The following is a 19,526-nucleotide window of genomic DNA, read 5'->3' on the forward strand; positions in this document are numbered from 1 at the left end:
CTAAAAAGACAAAACTAGACTGAGGCACAACATTTGCATTTCAAAAAAAAGTGGAAGAGAGGGAGGATTTTCCAAACCTAACACAAATAAAGTGTTTTTATTTTTAAAAAATTAAATCACAACAATTAGAGTATTTGGGTTTGTTTGTTTTTCTTCTTTACAGGGACATGGTCAATAAGAGAACTAGTCAATTTAAAAACAAAAGTTTTAATAGCTTCTGCAGTGACCTTCTGACAATTTTTGTGGCTCTAGGACCATACCTTACCATTTTTAAAAATGTTCTCTCACTTGTTGCGAAGGCCTCAAACAATAAAAGAGGAGAAACTGACTGACTATACTGGAGTCACAGTGAAATTGAGTATATACATACTGCTGTCAAAAATACAAAGTAACACTGAGAAAACAGAAAAGGAAATTTTCTTTCTAATCTTTAATTTCCAGGAATCTTTGATATAACTCTTACTATAAGAGTAGGCAAAAAAATAAAGAAATAAAGAAATAAATAAAATGCAGGAAATAGTTTAAATCCTTAGCGTCACTTACAGCCGCTCTGTGCCCATCAACAATACAAAGAGGCAGTAAGGCAATTAACCAGCTACCAGGCAGCATCAAATTCGCTTAGTGGCTCTTCACCACCTTCCCTTTTTGTCTCTAGTACAGGAGGCCTGGCTGAGAAAAAGAGGGTGTGGCCAGAACACCACTGCAGTCTGGTGATCTTCAACTGACGGATCAACCTTTTGGAGCAGTGGACAGTTGAGCAAAAGTTAAAGCATTCTTAAAGCTGCTCTAAATTGCTCTGGGGACTCAGTGGCCCCTAGCTGGCTTCAGGATCTGGAAACCACAAAAGAGGCATACAGCCGTCTTTGTCCCCTAAGCCCAGTCCGGCACTGAACACAGCACAACTGGACCAGAGGATCTGGCCCTAAGTATGAGTTTTAAGTTGATGGAGTCTCTTTAATGTATGCCTTTCCCTTGCAGGGATGGAAATCCAAGCACATTACATTGTCTTAATAACTACAAAAAAGGTAAAACCGACAAGTCAAAAGTCTTATTTCACTGTCCCTGGCAGAGTGAAGGACAAAAAGTAAAGCAAAAACAGACATGACAAAAAATAGACTCAAGCTTTAGCATTATTTCAGTTTTGTAATGGCACGTGTTATTGAAAACACACAGAAGAAAGTATTAATAGGGCACTGCAGCCTGGCATGCACACACGCAGCCTCAGCATGCGTGTTACAGCACACAGGCTTTTTAATATTGGGGGCTGTAATTGCAGGTCATATGCTTGCTCCTAGTCATGTGCCTTACAGGAAATCACATATAAAGGTTTCGTGCCTCTTGGAGGGGGGCAAGCCGGAGAGACTTAGGATTAGGGAAGGATCCTGAAGGGGGCTTTCCCAAGTATCCAAGGTCTACTAAAGAGGAAGGATGTGTCCTCCCCATTCCCAGCTGCAAAAAGTGGTCCCTATGTGATCCAAAGAGCGCCTCAATGCCAACTAGCAGGGGGCCCACCAAACTGTAACTCATATGAGGCCTGACACACTCACTACCCCCAAAACACTGTTGTCATAATATTACTCCTGGGGGAATTCTGCACTAAAAATAAATAAAAATTCTGTGTGCAATATTTTAAAATGCTCCAAATTTTATTTGTCAATAAATAAATGTGGACGCTCCAGCATTGCAGTGTGGAGCACAGGTCACTGGCTGCACGGAGGTGAGAGATCGCCCTGCAGCTCCCCTTCCCTCCCTGCAACAGGGACTCAGTGGTGAGGCTGCACCTGACCCTGATACAGCACAAGTGGTGGGCCTGTTCCAGAAACACCCCAGGGCCCTGACCCTCTGTGCCAGGCACACCTGGTGTGGGCAGGCAGGCTCAGCCCAGAAGGATCCTAGTGTGGAGAGGCTTAGTGTAGGGGACTGGGTGAGAGGATTCTATGTGGGACAATCTGGGTGCGGGAGGCTCAGTGGGGGATCTGGATGCACTGGGGCTCTCTGGGAGGTTCCGGGTGCAGGGGCAAAGGGACTCTGCAGAGGGCTCCAGGTGAAGGTGGTTGGGGGTCAGCGGGGGAGGAGGGAGGGTTGGGTGCTCAGCTGTAGGGGTCTGGGTGCTAGGGGAGTGGGGCATGGTGGGATGGGGGTCCAGGAGCAGCTGGTTGGGATTCAGTAGGATAGAGGTCCAGGTGCAGGGGGATTGGGGCTCATTGGGGTGGGGGTTCGATGGGCCTGCTTAACGAGGGCGCCCCAGCTGCTGCTGCTGCCGCCGCCAAGGGGATGCTGCATGCCAGGCACCTGCTTTCCCCTCACTTTCCCCATCCCATCCCCCTTTCCCACTGCCTCTTCCCCATTCCCTCCCTCTTCCTTCCCACACTGTCCTCTGCCCCATCCCCCTCCCCTCACTCCCACATTCCTCTCCCCTGTCCTATCCCATCCCCCTTCCTTTCCCACTGTCTCTTCTCCCAAGCCCAGCACACATAGAAGGTGAGGACAACCGGCATTAGGACCCAGGAGATGGTGTCCAGCTGCAAAGCCAGCAAGCCAGAAGGGCACCCTCTCTCACCTAGATAGCTCTGCTTTCACAGAAATTGGGGAATCAAGGGGGGGAGGGGAGCAATGGCCCCACACCTATGTTTGTTTGGAGGGCAATGTCCCTCTGCCCCTCCAAACTACGCCCATGGGCATCCCCAACCCTGCCCCCTATACAATGATTTATCTCTCCACCAGCTCTTTTAGGTGCTGGAAATGACTCACCTGCACTGCTGGGAAGGGGCATGTCACTGCTCTTGCAGTTTTCCTTTGCTTCCCTGTCATTTTCTGCGGGAAGCAAAGAAATCTGTGGGGGACATGAATTCTGCACATGCACAATGGCGCAGAATTCACCCAGAAGTAATATGTGTCTAAGAAGTCTCATGTAAGGTATCACATGAAAACCGGTGAAATGTTGGTCATGAATATCATTGCACGATGCATGTATGGGTTGTGTACAAAGAATTAGATATGTGTGCCAGAAATATACTCTTAAAATGTATTTTGGGGGCAGTGCATAAATCAAGCCTGCCTTAGACAAAGGAATATGGATTCTCCTGTCTGACTGGCTTGATTACAGGAGAAGACAATGGAAGTACATTTACATATAAGGTAAACAAAGCAACCAAGCTAACAAGCAGGGGAAGAAAGAGCTTAGTAAGCACATGCGGATAGAGTCTGCACCCCCAGCAAATCTGCCTGGGCTGGACTGTGGGAACATGAGAGTATGTACCAAGCCTTTGTGGTTCCCTGCAGGAGCCCCCTTGGCCTACTACACTGCACCCTAGGAAAGGTGCAGTGAAGGTAGGTCCCCCAGGCATGCCTAGAGAGGCTGTATGGAAGCAGCCAATCTGAGACCAGCAGGCTCAGATAAAATGAGCTTCAGAACCTAAGCAGATCAGCTCCTGGCTTGGACCAAAGGGGCAAGAAAGGGTGCTCCTCTCTGTCCAAAGGAGCTCAGATGGCTGCATTTGCTTAAGATGGGAAAGAGAAGGGCTGAGAACTTTAACCCTGAGGTAAGAGGTTTTTTTTTAAATTAAATTAAATTTTAAATTAAAGGGGCCAGGTAGGAAGAGGCCCAGGGAAGTAGCAGCAATGAATTGAAATAAGCAGTACATGGCTGCTGTTTATAGGGTCTTTGGGTTGGAAGCTGGAGTAGTGGGTGGGCCATTGTTCCCCCACGGACAAAGTGGTATAAACCCCGAGAAGAGGACAAGGCTTGTTTGGAAGCCCAAGCGAAGGGCTGAATTTAAAGGACAGAGAACTGAGGTTGAAGACACTGGTAAGAGCAGATAGACAGTCTTGGTTGGATTTTTGTTACCTAGAAGGGTTCATTAGGATTGTGTGACCTGGCCAGAGAGCCAAGCTACTGGAGACCCGCCAAGCAAGGTTGACAACCCACAGGGGGTGCCAGGAGTAGGAAAAGGACTGCAGTACTGCACCTAGTAGCAGGAAGCACTCAACAGATGAGTGCCCCCTGCTACAGGGTAATATAAGGGAATAAAAAAGACATTTTAGTTATAAATCACTTAAAGAGCTAAAAAGGCCAGAGCTCCTGGAATCTATGAAAGTTGGATCCTTCATCCATGTGGGCTGAAGTCTCTGGGAACTGATTATAGGTGAGAAATTGCCTGAGACCAAGACTGTAATCTGTTAAACTTTAGGCACTAGAAAGGGTGTTTTATTTTGTTTTGTTTGTAACTATACTGGTCTCTTTTTCTCTTGCTTAGTATTACCTAAATCTCTATTCTTTATTATTAAATTTATTCTTGTTCTATAACAAAGCCATCTCAGTTATGCATATTAAAGTGAAGTGTGACTCATCAGCTAACCCAACAGGCTAACGAGTACACTGTCTCTTTGGAGGCAGTGAACTTCATTTCTGTGAGTATCACAGCAAGAGGGACTGGACACTGCAGGGAGACATCTGGGGAACTCGTGAAGTGGGATTAATTGATTGTCACTTGCAAGGCAAGATTTAGACTGGCAGAGTCTCGAAGCGTTTGCTGGTGATGCAGATAAACAGGTATGGCAGGGAGCTGACACACAGCCTAATCTCTAGCAAAGCTCACTCTTGCTGGTGAATCTGCTGACCAGCTAACAACTTCTTTTGGTTTTTTAGAGACATAGTTATGTGCCAGGGTTAATCTAAGAAATTTACTTCCCCAAGGAACTGGACACTTACGCTCTGGAACGGAGACATTGTGAAGATTGTTCCCAATCAGTCGGGACTGAAAGGCAGAGCTGAAAAAACCATCCCCGGGCCCACTAGGAGAAAGCAAAGAATGTACAGACCGTGAGACTGTGGAAACAAGCAGAACTGAAATATGCATTACCAAATCATTTTAAAGAAGGAAACAGATAAGACAATTAGTCTGCCTCAGAACGCCGGCAAAAGAGAACTTCAGCTCCTGTGGGTGACTACCTCTCACAATGGGCTCTGACTCACTTGGCTATGACAAATACACTCTCACAGGCAATTTTCAACAGCTTCAAGGTTTTGAGAGGGTTTCTATGGCCATCAAAAGTTAATCCTTTTAATTCTGTATGAAGAACAATGCTGCAAGAAAGTTTTCTTTGAAAGTACCACATTCCTCAAATCATGGTCTCACCTTGGGCAAGTCACATCCCCTCTATTGCTCCTATAGACCCATTCCTGCTCTGATACTTGTGGTGAGACTACCTGACTTATACCCACGTCTGAGGAGTAAACAGAAAGAATTCATTGATCTTACTGATTTTTAAATAGCTATTGCCATCATATGGCCAATCACCACCTTGACAACCTTACTAATCTGTCGCACCCATTCCCAAGGCACAGAATCATTCTTTTCTTTGGAGACACCTACCATATTATGAGTAGAACTGGTCAGAACATTTCTGGTGAAATGAAATTTCACCAAAATAAGCTATTTCATCAAAACCTGTGTGTTTTGTGGAGACGTACCAGTTTCCGCAAATTTTTTTGTCAGGGAGGTTTTTGGATCCAGAACCTGGGTGCGTGGGGGTGGAGAATACTTTGATTAGAGTACTAGAGAACCACATTTGAAGTCCCTTTTTGGACCTGATTTGGCATGATCTGGGATGAAAAATCTGCTCTGAATCAGGCAGAGCAGGGACTTGAACCTGGGTCTCCTACATCCCAAGCCAGGACCCTAAACACCAGGCTATAGAGCAGGAGTGGCCAAACCATGGCTCGTGAGCTGCATGCAGCTTTTTTACAATTAAAGTGTGGCTCGCAAAGCTCCCTATACTCTCCCCCCCCCACCACCCCATTCTTCGCCTACCAGACTTGGGGCGGGAGGAGCTCAGGGCTTCAGCAAGAGCAGGGTTGAAGCCTCAAGCCCCACGAGGAAGCCCCAGCAGGCACCTCCAGCAGGGCTGGAACCCCAAGACTTCTCTTCCTGCAGGGCTGAAGCCCTGAGCCCTGGCAGGCATGTCCCGGCTCTTGAGCATCTGAAGATTGTCGTATGCAGCTTGGCAGCTCAGTAAGTTTGGCCACCCCTGGTATAGAGCGAGACTGGCTTCTCAAACCACACAACTTCTGTTTGTGTGAAAACATTTGAAATGTTTTGTTTTTCATTCAATGCAGAACGAAAACAAATTTCAAAACCTTGAAAGTAGCCACCATGAAACAGAAAAGTTATCTTCCAGTCAGCTCTCATTGTGGGTACTACTGAAACCAATTGAACAAATAAGAGGAAAACAAAGGCATCTGAGCCCTGTATCACAATCTGTTTAGGGCCAGAATGGAAGGAGGGTGATTAAGATACTAGGCTGGGACTCAGAGGAGGGTTCTAATCCCACCTCCCCCGCTGACTTGCTGTGTGACCTTGAGTCAGTCAGTTCCCCTCACTTTCCCCATCTGTATAAAGGGGATAATTATGCCAAATAATGCAGAGGAGGGGGAGCTGTGTGACTTAATTAACATCTGCAAAACATTTTAAGATACTTAGACGGAAGGAGCCAGAGTTACTATTACAGTCTCCACTTAAATAGCTACTAAATCTCTGTACAAATAAATATATTAAGCTGATTAACTGGGCAGGGAACCATGTTTAAGCACAGTTTCTGAACTCTGTGCCGGCTGACCCAACTACTACTAACATGATTTGGCTGGCTAGTGTGCACAGAGCCATCCTTGTAAGAACTATGTTTGGGCAGGAATCTAGGCTAAGATGTGTCTTGTAAACGTGCTTCTGATTCTGAAACTTTAAAATTACTAAAGGCAGAATAAACAGTGACTCTCAATTCAAAGGGAAGGGGAGGTGATTTTCTTCTGTGCTGAGGGAGAAAGTAAGGAGGAAAGCTTGAGAAATACCTTTTATTTAACACTGCAAAGTGAACAGCAAACTGAGTTGTATAGAGTGCGACTGGCAACAGGATGAGGCAGAATACACGAGCCATCAAGTGTTTCCCCAGTGTGACCTGCAGACAGAATCCAAATCAAACAGAGCAGCAGCAGAAACCCTCCTGATTGCGACTGCCAGGAGTGCCCCTGGGAGACTATTCATACAAACCACCATAGCACACAAGATCAACTAGTTCCTTAGCAAGCTGCAAGACTTCTCCAAAAAGGCTGAGGGAAAGGTGGAAGCCAAGCCACACTCTCCCAATGTGCTCCCCGAAGAGTTGGCCTCATTTGAAAATAAGGGAAAAAATAGTTTTTGTTTTGAGAAATGTTCAGCACCCACTTCTGCAACTGAAGACAATGGGAGCTGCCCAAGATCAACACCTTTGAAAGTCAGACCCATATTGCTTATATAATTTATTGGGGTAGCACAGGACTTGAAAATAAATGAAGCGTGGGAAGAAGTTTGTGGAGTAGGAACTGTGGCTATGGGGTGAAGGGAGAAAATTAAAGCATGGGGGAGGACCAATTTATCAGAGTCTTGGGGAAATCCTGAGGCTTTCTCAGATGTGGGTCTAAAAATGGCTTCTTGATTATCCAAATTTGCTAAGAATTTGGATTTATAGAGGTTAAGGCTGCCAAAATCAGGTTTAATCGGTGTCTATTTCATCTATCTTAGGTTTTTGTAAGTACTTATCACTTAGCTATTAAGCTAAGCAACTCCCATCTCCTAACACCAAGGCAAATTATTTTTAAACTAATAGGGAAAACATTGACTATGTTTTGTTGTGGTCCAGATCCTGCACCCACTGAAGTCAATGGACTATTACTCCTGGGGGAACTCTGCACCACTGTGCAAAGTAGAATTTGTGCAGAATTAATGTTCTGTACAGAATATCATGTTTCCCCTGGAGAACTGGGGCTGGAGAGCTGCTGGCCCCTCAAGGGCTGCTGTGCTCTGCAGAGCCCAGCTCTCCAGCTCACAGTTAGTGGAGCACCCAGCCCGGCAAAGATGGAGGCTCTGTATGCTCTGGAGGCCCAGCTTGATCCTCATCAACCCAGGGACAGAAGAGGACCCAGGAGACCGAGCTCTGGCAAAGGGTGAGGAAGGACAGGGCCGCACCACGTCCTCTGGCAGGACAGTAAAGAAGCTGGGTGGGGGGAGTAAAGGCTCTGGGGTGATAGGGTGTCTGGGATGGGAGTACCCTATGGCTAGGCTCCGAGGGGACGGGGGGTGAAGGTGTCTGGGCTGGGGGGGGGTACCCCACAGCTGAAGTCTGGGGGTTAGGGAGTGCAGGTGTCTGGGCTCCAGGTTGCCCCATGGCTGGGGTCTGGTGGGAAGGGAGTGTGGGTGTCTGGGGGTGCCCCACGGCTGGACTCTGAGGGGAGCAGGGTGCAGCTGTCTGGGCTCTAGGGGGATGCCCACAGTGTCTCCTCCAGCACCCCCCCAACTGGAACTGGGTTGTTGTAGGTGTTTGTTTAACTCTCTAAAAAAAGATTCCCCCAGGAGTAAAGTGTCTGTATTGTTGACATACTTGTTCCTGGGTATTTTGAAATAAATTACCCAAACAATTGAAACTGGAATGATTATATTGTGTTATTTTGACAAATCAAATATGCAGAATTTTGCAGAATTTTAAAATATTGTGTGCAGAATTATTAATTTTTTGGTGCAGAATTCTCCCAGGAGTAGAAGATGAAGTTGGCTCAGTACTTCTGAAAACATCCAGCCCAAAGCATCAGTTGAGCACTCAAAAATCACTGCCACTTTTGAAAATTTTGGCTTAAATTACATAACCAAAGCCACAGTGTCGATCAATGTCTGAGCTGGGATTAAAATTCAGGAATCTAGTCCCCAATCTCATGCTCAGATCAGCACAAAACACTTCTCGTTTTACAAAATCTCTTTTTGTTACAGTAACTATTTTTACTATTCTCAATACAAATAAAAAGAAGAAAAATATGATATCACTAAAGAGCACTGAACAAAACAGAGCAGTAGGCCAAGATGAGGTGCAGGTTCTAGAAATCAATTTTTTTTCCAAATAAATGACATGTAAACAAACCAAACTAGTTCCATAGGCAATATGGAGAAAAGTTATTCATGCTTTTAGGCTTTTACGTTACTAGTTCTTTTTCAGAGTAACTGACGAAGGGTTGTCAAATAGTTAATTATTCAGCAAGTCTCTCTCTTCTGGAGTTGGTAAATTCCTTTATATATTTTAACACTCAGGGGTTCTCTTTTGCTGCCAACAGCACAAATGAAATCACTTTGCAGCTGTCTGTGACAGAAACCTTAGAGATGATGGATTTGTTCCATTTCAGATACAATTAACTAACTCTATTCTCAAGAAATGCTTCTCTGGAGCTGGAATGCTGCATCTCTGCAGCTCATATTGATTCACATTACTCAGGGAACACAAACCACAAGGCAGGGAGGAAAAAAACAATGTTTATGAAATACGAAAAGGACACCAGTAAGTGGAAGAAATATAATTTTCAAACTTCAAAATAGGCTGGGACAAAAGAAGAATTTAACACTTTTTTTTTTTTTTAAAGATGTGCTTGAATAGTCTCTCTCTCTACTGGCTGCAAGATCTTAAATGGGATATTGAAGACATCTCTGAGGTAATAAACATCAGATTTCACAGCCCCCAAATAATTTTTTTTAAGCCAGAGAACCCGACCTTTCCTCTTTCAACAACTGCATTGGCTAGTTACCCAGAGCCTAAGAGCTGCTGCGCTGCATTTGTGAAAATGGAGAAGGGTACAGCTACCTTCATCTTCAACACAACAGTGTATCCTGTAGAGACTGCAAGTCACATAGTATATACTACAAGTAAGCCACTGGATCCCAATGAAGCTTTACATACCCTCGCAGTTTGTGCAGGCTGTATCCTTGTATTGCAAATTAAGACAGCATCAACTTCCTGCATTGCATGCATATTAGGTGCAGCAAATGAGGAACATCTAGTGCAGGGGTAGTCAATAGGCAGACCACGGGGCCAAATCTGGACCGCCAGATACTTTTGAACGGAACTTGACATCTTTTTTTTAAACTTATCATTATTGTTATAATTTGTTATTATTATTTTCTCTGGAGTCTGGACCTTGACCATACTTTGACCAAGAAATCTGAACCTTAACAAAAAATAATTGATTACCCCGATCTAGCAGGAAGCACTTCTCTTTAGAAGGCCAAAACACTGTAGAATTCCAGATGATAGCTAACTATGGTCTATTGTCTCGCCATCCTTGATATGCATTTAATCTAGAATGAAACCTAATGCACACAACCCAAAAGGTAAGAGATCTCTCCAATGAACAATGGGGACCCCTTCAGTGTGCTCTGGGTGCATTATATCCTGCTGACATATGTTTTTCTAAAAAACACAGGAGACGACAGGTTTTTCATTATACCTCTCAATTCCCGTCACCATCTGGCTCCAATATCTATCAGCTGTCTTCTGCAGACAAACTGATAGTAAGCTGTTTTCATGGATATCAAAAGCAGGGAAGTTAACCAGGGGGAAAACACTAAACATAAAGAAAAATTCTGGACACTCACCAGTGACAGGCTGAGGTCCCCCAGCAACTCCCAAAGATCATAAACTGTGTTCAGTCCAACCAAGAGGACAACAAAGAGGCCAACAAACTTCACCCCTATCGCTCCAGCAAGGTTGACCCCAGTCAGACTCAGCCAGAACCACCAGGGGGCAGAAAACGGCCTACACAACAGACAGAGCAGTTTAATGATGGCTACAAGCGCAAACAGCACCAATTGAAACAAACAGGAAATCATCTGCTCAGAGCAGGCCCTGGGCAACTGCAAAATCTGTTAACACTGCTTCCTGTTCTATTTCTCAGGGGTCTTTCACTGGAAGTAGGGAAATAAAATTGACATATTTTTCATTAATTTTGGAAAGGTGCAAGAGCGCCCTTGTTTTGATGTTTGTAAAGGGCCTCTATTGAAACCTGGCCAACCCTATATCTCTTCAGGAGGGCTTCAGGAGGGGAATAGAATCACAGCCTACAAGCTGACCTAATGGGTTTGGAGAGAGTCCATATACAAGAAGCCAGGACCTGAGAGGAGTGCTACAACTCTTGCTCCACGTCATGGCAAGGATGGAAGAGTCAAAGGGCTGTGACATGGGAGGGGAACAGATATTGGCTATGCTCCTCCTTGTATCTTCCATAGGTCTATATCAGAAAACTACTGGTGTAGAATATCTTCCTATCCACAGCACAAGTGGTAACTACAGCAAAAGAAATAAGACTAAAACCAAACAACAGAGAAAAGATGAGTGGAGGTGAGTGGAAATCTATTAGCCCCTCTCCCACTACCTCTGGGTATCCACATTTTACTCAATCAAAAGTCACATCAGCACTAGCCAGAAGCCAGAGGGCCACTCCTAATTTATATTAAATGGAGCTGTTTGCTGCTGCCCCAATCTTGAACAAAGAGACAACCAATGAAAATTACAGATCATAGGACAGAATACTGCATCTTGAGCTGATCAGATGGAGCACAGTACACTAGGAGTTTGTAGTTTACTGGTTACATGCTCCGTGTTGTAAATGAGGATGGCTGCAGGCAGCATTGCATGACTTTAGATGGGCCACACTAGCCATGTCTGCTGTAGTCAGTCACACTGAGACTTGCACAGTCAATTCTACAGCACATTTCACGCAATGTTACAGACCACAAATGGGTAAAGCTTACTTAGTTATCACATCATCGGATTTTGGTTCCATTGTGGGGAAGATGCCCTATGTGGCTCCACCTTACATAAACTCTTCAGGATCCCCAAACGCTCTGTAAGCAGGATCATGCTTCTTGGACATGCATAGAGTAACTAGCCTGGAGCACATTCCTGCTTCATTCAGAAATCTCATGTAAACACTTCCAAAATGATAGGATACCAATCCTTGAAGCCCAACAAATTAGACTATTTTATAAATATTCATGGGCTCATCGTTATGAAAAAGTAGAGCTCCCCTGGCCTGGAAACAAAGGAATTGGGCCCTAGAAATTGGGGCAAGAGGACATACAAAAGTCTTACCATTAAGGGAAAAGCAGATGGTAAAATGGTACTATTCTACTGCTCTGACCACATCATGCCCTCCACTGGCTTCCCTTGTTGTCACAGGAAGTTCAAGTTTCTTGTCTTTACCTTCAAGGCTCTTGCATAGTTCCATACCATCAATATCTCGGTGAATGCTTCCTCTCACACTAGCTTTCATACCCTATTCTCTACTCAATCCTCTCTCCCTATGTCTCTCCCAGCCCTAACCCCTTTCCACACAGCCATGCGAAGAAGAGGATTGTGTTGCAGGAGGGCTTCATCTCCCTCGACCATGGACTGCTGTTCTGAGAAGGACTGCTGAGAAGAAATTCGGTCCACCTGTCAAGGAAGGGGAAGAGTATCTTTGGATACAGACTGGCAAATCTAGTGAGGTGGGCTTTAAACTAGGTTCAACAGGGACAGGACACAAAAGCCTACATGCAAGTCCAGAATATGGAGACCTGGGAGAAGGGTAAGAATCTGGAAGAAACATGGGAAATCATAGCAGGGACAAAGGAGAGAAAAGAGGGACAATAGAGGGGAAATATAATGAACATCTTAGATGTCTGTATACTAATGCAAGGTATGGAGAATGAACAGGAAAAACTAGAAGTACTAGGGAATAATCAATTACAACATAACTGGCATCACAGAGACTTGGTAGGAAAATTCATATGACTGGAATAATAGTATAGAAGGGTACTGCTTGCTCAGGATAGGCAGGGGGAAAAGGGAGATGTTGCCTTGTATATCAAAGATGTATACACATGCACTGAGCTTGAGATAGAAGTGGGATGCAGATCTGTTGAAAGTCTCTGAGTAAGGATAAAAGGGTAAAAAACAAGAGTGATGTCATGGTAGGGGGTCTACTATAGACCACCTCTCCAGTAAGAAGAGATGGATGAGGCTTGTTTTAAACAACTAACAAAATCATCCAAAGCATAGGACTTGGTGGTGATGCGAGACTTCAATTATACAGAAATCTGCTGGGAAAATAATACAGTAGGACACAGATTATCCAACAAGTTCTTGAAATGCATTGGAGACAACTTTTTATTACATAAGGTGGAGAAAGCAACTAGGAGAGGGGCTGCTCTAGATTTGATTCTGACAAACAGAATTTGAGACGGTAGAAGGCAGCTTGTATGAAAGTGATCATGAAATGACAGAGTTCATGATTCTAAGGAATGGTAGGAGGGGAAATAGCAGAATAAAGACAATGGACTTCAAGAAGGCAGATTTAAGCAAACTGAGATAGTTACATACTATAGGTTTCAGAGTAACAGCCGTGTTAGTCTGTATTCGCAAAAAGAAAAGGAGTACTTGTGGCACCTTAGAGACTAACCAATTTATTTGAGCATGAGCTTTCGTGAGCTACAGCTCACTTCATCAGATGCATGCCGTGGAAACTGCAGCAGACTTTATTTATACACAGAGAATATGAAAAAATACCTCCTCCCACCCCACTGTCCTGCTGGTAATAGCTTATCTAAAGTGATCATCAGGTGGGCCATTTCCAGCACAAATCCAGGTTTTCTCACCCTCCACCCCCCCACACAAATTCACTCTCCTGCTGGTGATAGCCCATCCAAAGTGACAACTCTTTACACAATGTGCATGATAATAAAGTTGGGCCATTTCCTGCACAAATCCAGGTTCTCTCACGCCCTCACCCCCCTCCCAAAAACCACACACACAGACTCACTATCCTGCTGGTAATAGCTCATCCAAAGTGACCATTCTCCCTACAATGTGCATAATTAAGGTGGGCCATTTCCAGCACAAATCCAGGTTTTCTCACATCCCCCCCACCTGATGATCACTTTAGATAAGCTATTACTCCTTTTCTTTTTACATACTATAGGAAGCAAGTCTAAGGGGAAAAAAGATTTCAGAAGAGTTGGCAGTCTTTTAAAGAGACACTACTAAGGGCACAAGAGCAAACTATCCCAATGTGTAGGAAAAATGGAAAATATGATAAGAGACCACCCTGTCTTACCCAGGAGATCTTCAACAACCTAAAACTCAAAAAAGAATCATACAAAAAGTGGAAACTAGATCAGATTAAAAAAAACCAACACAAGAATGCAGGGACAAAATTAGAAAGGCCAAGGCACAAAATGAGGTTAAACTAGCTAGGGACAGAAAGGGCAGCAAGAAAACATTTTACAAATACATTAGAAGCAAGAGGAAAACCAAGGACAGCATAAGCCCTTTACTCAATGAGGAAGGAAAGACTAATAGAAAACACAGCTATGGCTGAAGTGTTAAATGCCCTTTTGTTTCAGTTTTCAGCAGTTTAGCAGTGATCAGATGACTAACACAGTGAACATCAGGGTAAACAGGGTAGGATCTGAGGCTAATATAGGGAAAGAACAAGTTAAGAATTACTTAGACAAGTTAGATGTCTTCAAGTTGTCAGGGCATGGTGAAATGCATCCTAGAATGCTTAAAGAACGGGCTGAAGAGATGTGTCAGCCATTGGCGATTATCTTTGAGAACATGTGAAGGATGGGAGAGATCCCAGAGGACTGGAAAAGGGCAAATATAGTACCTATTTATAAAAAGGGAAATAAGGATAACCTAGGGATTTACAGACCAGTCATCTTAACTTCAGTACTGGAAAGATAATGGAACACATAATCAGTTTGTAAGCACTTAGAAGGTAAGGCAATAATTAACAGTCAGCATGGATTTGCTGAGAACAAATCCTGTCAAATCACCTAACATCCTTCTTCGACAGGATAACAAACATTGTGGATGGGGGGGATGCAGTACTTGCAATATATCTTGACTTTAGTAAGTCTTCTGATACTGTCTCACATGACCTTCTCATAAGCAAACTAGGAAAATATAGCCTAGACCAATCTACTATAAGATGGGTGAACAACTGGTTGGAAAACCATATCCAGAGTAGTTATCAAATGGGTAATAGTCAAGCTCACTGGGAATATCAAGTGGGGATCCGCAGGGATCGGTCCTGGATCTGGTTCGATTCAATAACTTCATAAATGATTTGGATAATGGCATAGAGAGCACACTGATAAAAACTGACAATGATACTCAGCCGGGAGAGGTTGCAAGTGCTTTGAAGGAAAGGACTAGAATTCAAAATGATTTTGACAAATTGGAGAAATGGTCTGAAATAAATAGGATGAAATTCAGGAAGGCCAAATGCAAAGTATTACACGCAGGAAGTAATAACTGCACAAATACAAAATGGGAAATGACTGCCTAGGAAGCAGTACTGCAAAAAAAATTCTGGGGGGAGGGTATAGTGGATCACAAACTAAATATGAGTCAACAATGCAATACTGTTGTAAAAAAGCGAACATTATTCTTGGATGTATTAGCAGGAGTGTGGTAAGCAAGACACTAGAAGTAATTATTCCATTCTATGCAGCACTCACAAGGCCCTCATCTGGGCACAACACTTCAGGAAAGATGTGGACAAACCGGACAAAGTCCAGAGGAGAGCAATAAAAACAATAAAAGATTTAGAAAACATGACCCATGAGGAAAGATTAAAAAAATTTGGTTTCTTTAGCCTGGAGAAGAGAAGACAGAGGGGGACATGGTAACAATCTTCAAGTACATAAAGAATGTCATAAGGAGGGTGATAAAGTGTTCTCCTTATTCACCAAGAACAGGACAAAAAGTAATGGGCTTAAATCGCAGCAAGGGAGATTTAGGTTGGACTTCAGGAAAAACTTCCTAATTGTAAAGGTAGTTAAGCATTGGAACAAATTGCCTAGGGAGGTTATAGATTCTCCATCATTGGAGGTGTGTAAGAACAGGTTAGACAAACACCTGTCAGGGATGGTCAATATTACTTAGTCCTGCATCAGTGAAGGGGATTGGACTAGATGACCTATCAAGGTCCCTCCCCATCCTACACATCTATGACTCTCAGAAAGCCCCCATGTTCACAATAGTCTCTTCCTGCTTCTTCCAGGAGTCAAATGCCCTCCCTCTTCTCCTTCCATCTCCCCCAAACCTTCTAGAGTAGCCTCCTCTTAGTTATCACCCAGTCCCACCATCATATTGTCTCCCTGTACATGCATGAAGGCTCATATACCTATGGCATAATAAAAAGTTATCACCATCTTACCTATCTGCACAGGAGTTATACTTGACCATACTCAACACAGCTCCCATAAGAAAGAACATCAGAATGGGATCAAGCAGGATGTACTGGGACAGAGTAATGCAGCCTGTATCTGGAAAATAAGACACACAACTATACTAAGAGCTGTCTCAGTTTCAAAGCAATCCTGCAGCAGTGTCTGTAGCAAGCCAGTTTCCTCACATCTTAGTCAAGAGACAGCATGGGCAACGTTGGGACTAGAAACAGATCAGCATGTCTCAACTCTTACCGTAGTAAGAAACTTTGAAATGTTATTTTCAGATGGCACAGCAGCAGAGCTCTAAATTGCCATGCAGCAAACACAGATTACGTTCTCAGTTCCTAATTCTTTGAGCAAATGGGAGCTGGGAATGACACAGTAAGCAGTCATTTTCTCACTAAGTCAGCAGTGAACTCATGCACCAGCATGGTGCCAGGAGATGCTGTGGCATTGAAAAGGCTATTTTTCAGATTATACAAAAAAAAAGAAAAGAAAAGAAAAGAAAAAGCAGCAGCTTTGACTAGGGGACATTAAAAACCCTGTGATGCTTTTTGAGAGTCTGTGTGTTTAATGGCCCATCCCTAACTCAGGTAATTCTATTCTGCCTATCTAAACCCTTCTGTATAATTTTCAATTATACACAGAACCTTTATCAATTTACTACCCTGAAGTCTTATTTAGCATTGTTGTGCACTATTAAACAGCTGCTATATCCCATACCAGAGGCGGCTGTATTTCAGTAGTGGGCAAAATTATCTCTATCTATACATCTTTCATGCTGTTTTTAAAATTCTTGCATTTAAATGTATTCCAATAGCATAGCAATGAGTACCACAAAAATACCTATAAACTAAATCAGATTATAAAATGCTTTGGGAGCCTTATGAATAAAAAGCACTATACAGACTGCAATTATTCAGCTCTCAGAAGTGAGGCAGTGTCTATCCTTTCTCATCAGTGACTTCTTCTTTGGCAGGTGATGAGACCAGAGAGAAAAATCTCTGCACAGTTAATCTGCCCTGAGGCTGGCCTCCATTACTGACCCTCCTTCATCCACATGCCAAACAGATAAGATTTCCCATGAGGATGCTAGAAATGCTTACCAAAAATCAGGATGGAGGCTGCAAGTAATGCTGCAGACAGTGACTTGGACAGCTCCAGCACTGTGAGGTAGGAGAAGGGAACTAGGCATGAGCCTAGAAATGCACAGAACTGCAGGAAAAGAATGGAAACAGAGGAGTATGACAATCTCTTCACAAGATGAATGTGTATACAGATCCCACATACCCTCCTTCCTTCCTTCCATCCTCAAACACATTCAAACAATGGATGCTCCTGCAAGTAACAACAACTGGCTGGTGGTGCCCAAGTCTGTCTCACCGAGGATCCTCAGGCAGAGGCCAAACTAATGAAAACTTAGTTTGAAGAATTTCAGTTGTTTATGCAGCATGTCTACACATGTATGTAACAAGGATCTGTTTCTTGTTTCTTTCCAGACCATATAATTGTCAAATTGGACCCATAATTGTTTCTTTCCAGACCATATAAGTAATTTCCAGAAACATCTTTCAATTAGCTTCTTCAAACCACCTTAACATCACCTTAACATCCAACAGGTTATTTCAGAGGCCTGCTTGCCATAAAAGACAGAGCCAGATAAAGAAGAATGTTAGTGTCTGCTCCAGTTTCAAAAATCCCAGTACCAGCTCATCTGGGTGGATGAGGTAGGGATGAAAGAATTTAGTATACGTCATAAAAATCCAGCCTCTTCAAAATCTGAAGAGAAGTAACAGGCTATACTGAAGGAGCCAAGGAGAGGAAGGGAAACACCCATCTTCTCCAGAGGATAGTTCTGCTTTCCTTCATTGATTTGTGAGTGGATGGTTAAGCACTGGCATGTGCATTCTTACCCCTCTCATTCCTATGTAGTTATGATGCTCATATCTGTCCCCTGGCTTTTGGAAAGGAAATGTGCCATCATATCCGCTCAGGTACCCAGCAAGTCCTATCAGCATCTGGGGAGGAAAAGGGGCAAACTGGTCAGGGAAACAATCTCACAGTCAGTGGAATCCACTCCAGCTGCAGGAAAGATGCTCACAGCATCCCACATCCAACCATCAAAAATATCCAGTTACTACTGAGACACTCTGTCAAACATGAAAAAGGAGTTTGCGTACAAGATTCATACTGCAACTATACAAACAGATCTGCTGGATTTGCAAAATTCACTCACCTCCTTACCACTGGCAAGTGGGAAACTCTCCCAGGTGAGTATGGGGACATAAGCCAACAAATTTCTAAGATTTAATTTAAAAAAAAAAAGTGTAGTACTTATGGTAGCAGAGAAAACCCTCCAAACAGGACCCAAATGTAGCCACAGAAGCAAAATTTTCCTGAACTTGCAGACAACTCCAGGGACTTTGTTGCTGCTGGTAGCTTTATCAAGCTGCAATAGAGTGAAATTAACAAGATGCTGGTCCCTTTCACTGAAGCTATTCAGCAGCCTGCAGGAAAAAAGTGAAACTGACAAGAATCGCATTTTCAGAAAGGACCCAAATGTTGGTAGAGCTGCATCTTATCTGGCTATAGTCCATCCCGATTATGTGCATTGCTGTCATGGGCACCACTGAGGACTCCCTGAAATGTGTTCTTGCCTTTAATAAAGTGTTTGACTACAGTGCAGTAACAAACCTATTCTCTTATACCAGATACCCACACAGTTGCAATCCTCCTCAACCAACACAAAATTCTCTTCTTAAGGGACATTTTATAAACAAGGTGATAGACTTGGATATGTTCAACTGGTTTAGAAATCTGATTGGCTCAGAATCTGCTGTTTTCAAATGTTATTTTGAGAAAACAGTATTGTTCACTGATTTACAGAGCTCTTAGTTCACATTCCTGCTAGCATGAACTGCTTAGCTCCCTGGATCTATAACTTCCCACAAAGAGGCCCCTTCATTTCCCCTAGAAGAACTTACGCATGTTTTATGATCAACCATTCTCTCCTTTTCAGCCAGACCTTTTCAACATCCAGCATTAATCACACCCTTTACTTTCCCATATTTTGAGTATTTTCCATGGAAGAGAAAAGACAAAGAGTGCGGCCTCAAAAGGGGGCCACATGTCATGGCCTCCCAGCGAGACAACAAACAGATGACAACAGTAGCGAGGAAGGGGCATCCAGAAAACCCTGGTGCTCATCCCACATTTTGACCAGAAGAATGGACTAGGCTTTGGTTGGACTATTCCAATGATCAGGGGGATTCCACTGGCTCCTAAAATATATGTAAGAACTGATGAGAGCTGTTCACCTTCCCCAGCGGTGGGTGGACGTCAAAGAAGAAGGTCCGGTTAATGTAGTAACTTCCCATCTTCCCAAAATGAGTTTCATCCCAACTAAAAAAAGAAAAGATAAATGTACTCAGGAACTGGAAATAATCAAACATCCATAGA

The 19,526-nt window shown here is 43.6% G+C and overlaps 1 protein-coding gene across 1 annotated transcript in view; it reads right to left on the reverse strand.

Moving 5' to 3' along the window:
- The window catches only part of POMT2 (protein O-mannosyltransferase 2), a 48,960-nt gene that overhangs the window by 26,508 nt on the left and 2,926 nt on the right, over window positions 1-19,526 (reverse strand). The window contains exons 2-8 of the mRNA XM_073349282.2: window positions 19,385-19,469; window positions 17,981-18,085; window positions 17,174-17,282; window positions 16,055-16,163; window positions 10,446-10,605; window positions 6,848-6,954; window positions 4,712-4,794 (exon numbers count right to left, since the gene is read on the reverse strand). Of these exons, the coding sequence (XP_073205383.1) occupies window positions 4,712-4,794; window positions 6,848-6,954; window positions 10,446-10,605; window positions 16,055-16,163; window positions 17,174-17,282; window positions 17,981-18,085; window positions 19,385-19,469 (758 nt within the window). The remainder of the gene's footprint in view (window positions 1-4,711; window positions 4,795-6,847; window positions 6,955-10,445; window positions 10,606-16,054; window positions 16,164-17,173; window positions 17,283-17,980; window positions 18,086-19,384; window positions 19,470-19,526) is intronic.

The sequence above is a fragment of the Lepidochelys kempii genome, chromosome 6 (genome assembly GCF_965140285.1).
Source record: "Lepidochelys kempii isolate rLepKem1 chromosome 6, rLepKem1.hap1, whole genome shotgun sequence".
In the NCBI taxonomy this organism is placed as follows: Eukaryota; Metazoa; Chordata; order Testudines; family Cheloniidae; genus Lepidochelys; species Lepidochelys kempii.